The following is a 4,791-nucleotide window of genomic DNA, read 5'->3' on the forward strand; positions in this document are numbered from 1 at the left end:
AGGAACATGCCCCCCATGTGTCCTCGGGACTGATGGGAACGTGCCTCCCACATGTCCTCAGTTCTCACGCCACCTCCTGCTCAGGTCCCAGTCCTTGGAGCACCCTCACTGGCCTCCTTCCCCTGCACACTCTCTTCCCATCACTCTTCTTCTGTCTCCACAGCCTGCCCCCAGTCCCTGTGTTTGCTGCGTACTGTCTGCCTGACTGTTGGGTGTCTTCCCCCTTAGGTCTCATAGCAGGAGGGAACTGGCACCCTCATCCCAGTCATCAGATGTGCCCTGCACTGTAGGCTGTCTGCTAGCACTTACCTAAAGAGTGTGTGGGCAGACGACAGGTGATTCTGAGATTCTGCAGAAAGCCCTGTGCTGTCGTCCACGGCTAGGTTCCTGCAGCAGGAGTCAATGGGAGCTTCTTGTCCTGTGTAGGGAGCTGCCCTCCACTGAGGGCCCAGCAGATCACAGTGACTTTTTCTTCTGTCTCCTCTTCCTGCAGGTTGTGGATTCCCAGCTGGTGTGCATGATGAATGAGAACAGCATCGATTATATTTCTCGGTTCAATGACCTGGCCCAAGAGCTGTCCATCGCTGAGCCTGGCCGCCGAGAAGTTCTGTTTGATGGTGGTGGAGGCGGCCCCCCTGTCAGTGACCTGTCCCAGTGACCACACGTCCTGGTGGCAGATGAAGCCCTCTTCCAGCTAGAGAAAAACAGATCAAGCCCAGGAGCCCTAGAGGATGGTCTGAACAGAGGCATCTCCGCACCCGTGACTGTGCAACAGGCAGGAATGTGGTCACAGAGCTGCTTCCCCACGAGCAGCAGCCAGTGGCGTCCCAGGAGACCAGGACGAGCTCTTGGGAAGGGCTGATGTTAGAAATGGCTGTGGTGCTGGAGCAGTTCTTCACCACACCGGGCCCACATTAGGGTCTGCATAGTGATCCCGTTTCAGCCCAAGCTCTGCCTCGATTGTTGTGTTGGATGTAACGGTGGTGTTTCTTTCTGAGACAAGGGAGTGTGTGTGCCTTGGTGTAGTTGCCTCGTGCTAGGAGCTGTGATCTCCCACTCTGCAGGGAGGCCCCAGCTCCTGCTGCTTGATTTTTGCCAAACCTGTGCCATGCTTCAGCTGTACCCTCTGTGGAATGTAACGGGTAGGACAGTTGGTTGTGGCCTGAGCTTGTGCCGGGTGGTGTCGCACCCTGAGGCAGCAAGCGCACGGATGCTGATCGCAGGGCTGCTGAGGAGTCCTGGGGCCCTGGGCTGCTGCCTCCCCTGTCTAGAGGTTTTGTTCGATCTCTCTTAACAGGAAGTGGGGGCAGCTAGAGTCCTGTGCTATGCAGGTTATGTGGACTTTACATGGAACCCTGCTAAGCTGGTTGAAAATGTTTTTCTTGTGTCTTAAGGATTAGGAGACATGGAAGAGGAAGAACAAAGTCCCCTCTGTAGTTGGTTTCCTGCCTGCAAGCTTCCAGGTGACCTAAGGTGTCATTTATCTCTACTGGGATGACCTCTGAGCACTAATACGATTACAGCAAAAACTTTCCTGATAAGTTCTGAAACTCGATCCGTGACTATTTGGCACTTAGGACAAGTCCACCTTTGCAGGGGAAGTGTCTTGTGGGCACGCCTGACATGTGTTCAGTCCCTTTGTACCTTTGCCTTGAGATAGCTGTGTCTCCTTTCCATTTGGGACACCCACACAAGGGCCCAGACATCTGGATGTGGTCAGACGTCACCAAATGTATGCCTTTGTGGTGATCTTCCTCCTTGCACCCCCTCAGGTGGCCAGCATTCCTACCGAGGGTGGCCAACGTTCCTACTGCAGACTGCCCAACATCCAGTCTTTCCCAGAATGGAGCTAACAAGGGCCCCTTTGCCTTCTCAACCTCAGGAATTCCAAGCACATGAGTCGGTGTTCAGCCACATCCAGTATGGCCTGGAGCTGCTACAGAGGTGTTGGGCAGGCCGTGCCTCTGCCGCCATCTTTCCCTTCCTGCCTCGTCCCCCACAGTAGTTGGGACTGATTGTGCTTTCCTAACCCACTTGGACCTACTCTTCCACTCCTCACCATTCCTCTCCCCTCACACATGTCGCATGTAAGACCAGCCCTGGCTCCTCCCCTGTTTCTCTCCCCCTCTACAATGGAGAAGGTGAAAAGAGGGGAAAGACCTTGGGTGTGGACAAGCAGGTGAACACCCTCGATCCCGCAGTCTCGCCAGTCCACCACAGCCACTGTAGACCATTGGGAGGACGTGGAGAGGACGGTGGACTTCCAGGCAAGAGCTTCCTTCTTTTGTCTCACGAGTTTTTCTTAGAGCTCTTGCCTGAGCTGGCTTCCCTCATTCAGACCTTGACATGAGATCTTAAGCAAACAGTCCCAAAGCTCTTGGAGGTGGAAAAAGAAACATGGTGCCACTTGATTGGGAGAGAGACAGCAGTGTTTGAGCCACAGCATCCTTAAACTAGCTTGTGTTTTGTGCTTAATATGTCAGCTTCCGAAATTAGCATCTCATGGAGCCAGAGAAAGACGAATAGATCTCCCTCTGGGCATCTGACTTTGCTGTGTCAGGGTTAGGCTACCAGGCCGAGTTTAGACCACCGCTAGCTTTCTCATACTCCCACGGGCTAGACCAGAGATGCCAAGTCATAACAGCATTGAGCTGCATGCACTGTGCCAGGGACAGCAGGGTTCATGAACTGCCTGTCAGGGCACCTGTTACTCCGAAGTGGGGTGAAGCTTTGAAGTCAGGGTCTGCCTTTGTAGACTCTTTAGACAGTATCTACCACTTGGTTCTGCAGGGTAGAACCAAGCAATGACTGCAGCCATTGCCACCCAGTGGGTAGATAGATGGGTTAGGGAGGACGGCAGACTGACTTGTCTGCTGTAATAAAGCTGACAGGGTTTTAGAGGATTCTGCTTCTCTAGTAACTAGACAGGTGATACGCATTTGCTTGCCACGTTAAGGGAAAATGGTGTCATTTGTTGGAGAAAAACAATGGATGCATTTTCTCCTCGCCTAAATGAATACTGATGTACAAAAATAGGCAACTGCTAAAGGCTGGAATTTTTGAAAGATCCAAACAGAGAAGCCTTCCACTTCCTGTATCTTCTGCCTTTCCAGAGGAAGCGGCGGTCATCTCAGCATGAGCCTGTGGCTTCCTTTGTGCATTTGAGCATGCTATAATTAAGATGAGATCAGTTTCTTAGAAAAAGCTTTCCCAAACTCTCATATTGTCTGGGATCTTTGCTGATCCGCCTTTTCTGGAGATTGGGACAGAGCATCTGTGGTGCAGGGAAGTTAGTCCTCTGGCCTCGACTCTGTTGTGGATGTGCAGTGATGAGCGAGCATTGCGTGCCTCCAAGGACACCGAGTTCATGGCTTCCTGGCTGGTTCGTCCTTCTGTGTCTTGTAGCTGGGTGCCAGTTCAGGGAGTGGGGTCTTGGCCGCGTTTCTGCAGTTGGTCTCCTTGCTTTGCTCCCACCTCCAGTTGCTGGGCATCAGAGGCCGTGACCTCATTTCTGTTGGATGACCTTTTTAGTTTAATAGCTTTTTTTTTTTTGAGACAGTCTCACTCTATCACCAGGCTGGAGTGCAGTGGTGCTATCTCAGCTCACTGCAATCTCTGCCTCCTGTCTTCAAGCAATTCTCCTGCCTCAGCCTCCCAAGTAGCTGGGACTCCGGGCGTGCACCACCACACCCAGCTAATTTTTTGTATTTTTAGTAGAGACAGGCTTTCAACATGTTGGCCAGGATGGTCTCAATCTCCGCCTCGGCCTCCCAGAGTGCTGGGATTACAGGTGTGAGCCACCGTGCCGGCCAGTTTGATAGCATCTTTAATTGGATCACAGCATTGAATTCAAACTTCTTCTGCAAAGAAAGTTGGGGGGCATAAGACACCAGAACTAGGGAGGAGGACCTTGGGCTCTAGCAGATGCATTTGTCAGGAAATACAGCACTTTGTCTTAAGAAAACAAGGAAAGAGTAATTTAAAACCAAGGAAAGAAACCCACAGCACACCCTTTGCAGCTGTCAGTGCTCTGCTGATGTCACAGTGGCTGCGTGTCCTTGGGTTGGGTGAGGTGTGGGGAGCCGAGCCCCTGGCCCTGCCTCCTGCGCCCCGCACTACTCCTCTCCCTTCTCAGTTAAGCCATAGCGAGGCCTCTGCTCGTTTGAGATGTGAATTTGTTTTATAGATTATAAATATGCATATACAGTGTATGTATAAAGCAGAATGCCTGCCTTTCCTGGTTATTTTTTGTACCATATTGTAAATTATATTATTTATTCTTTACCAATTTTGGGACTAAAAGGTGTTTTGGTTATTTAATATAATAAACAAGAGCTGTTAAACTTCTGTTTAAATTTCCGGTTCAACTTGTAAATGTTTTTACTGTGCATAAATACATACTAATGTTGATCTAAGGACTGTGCTTTGTGCCTGTTCTTCAGGGCCACACGCACCTGCGGACCATGCTTGGGCGAGCAGGTGCCGCCCAGGTGCGGCCCCAGTGGTGGGCGCGCTCCCTCCACCAGGCCGGGTTTCCTCCCGAGGGCGCTGCCGCCCCACGGTCCGCCCAGCCTGCCGCCCAATGTGAGCTCCCAACTCCTCGAGCGGCGTCGCCTTCCCCCAATCCGCTGTGGGCGCAGTGCCGGCTGTTCAAAGTCTAACTCGTTGGGGGTGGGCATGAGGGGCGGGGACCGCGCCGCGATAGGCTGCGGAGGAAAGATCGGCGTCTTGGAGACCAATGGGCGCTGGCGGGCGGCTTGGTACCTGCGCGGGGCAGGCGGGAACGGCGCG

The 4,791-nt window shown here is 52.5% G+C and overlaps 1 protein-coding gene across 2 annotated transcripts in view; it reads left to right on the forward strand.

Moving 5' to 3' along the window:
• The window catches only part of CRAMP1 (cramped chromatin regulator homolog 1), a 58,101-nt gene extending 53,686 nt beyond the window's left edge, over positions 1-4,415 (forward strand). For both annotated transcript variants that reach the window (XM_012441812.2, XM_012441813.2), the window contains one exon: positions 494-4,415. In XM_012441812.2, the coding sequence (XP_012297235.2) occupies positions 494-658 (165 nt within the window). In that variant the 3' untranslated portion in view covers positions 659-4,415. The remainder of the gene's footprint in view (positions 1-493) is intronic.
• The last annotated feature ends 376 nt before the right edge of the window (positions 4,416-4,791 follow it).

Source organism: Aotus nancymaae, unplaced genomic scaffold (genome assembly GCF_030222135.1).
Source record: "Aotus nancymaae isolate 86718 unplaced genomic scaffold, 86718_ANA_hifiasm-v0.15.2.pri h1tg000049l, whole genome shotgun sequence".
Classification (NCBI taxonomy): Eukaryota; Metazoa; Chordata; class Mammalia; order Primates; family Aotidae; genus Aotus; species Aotus nancymaae.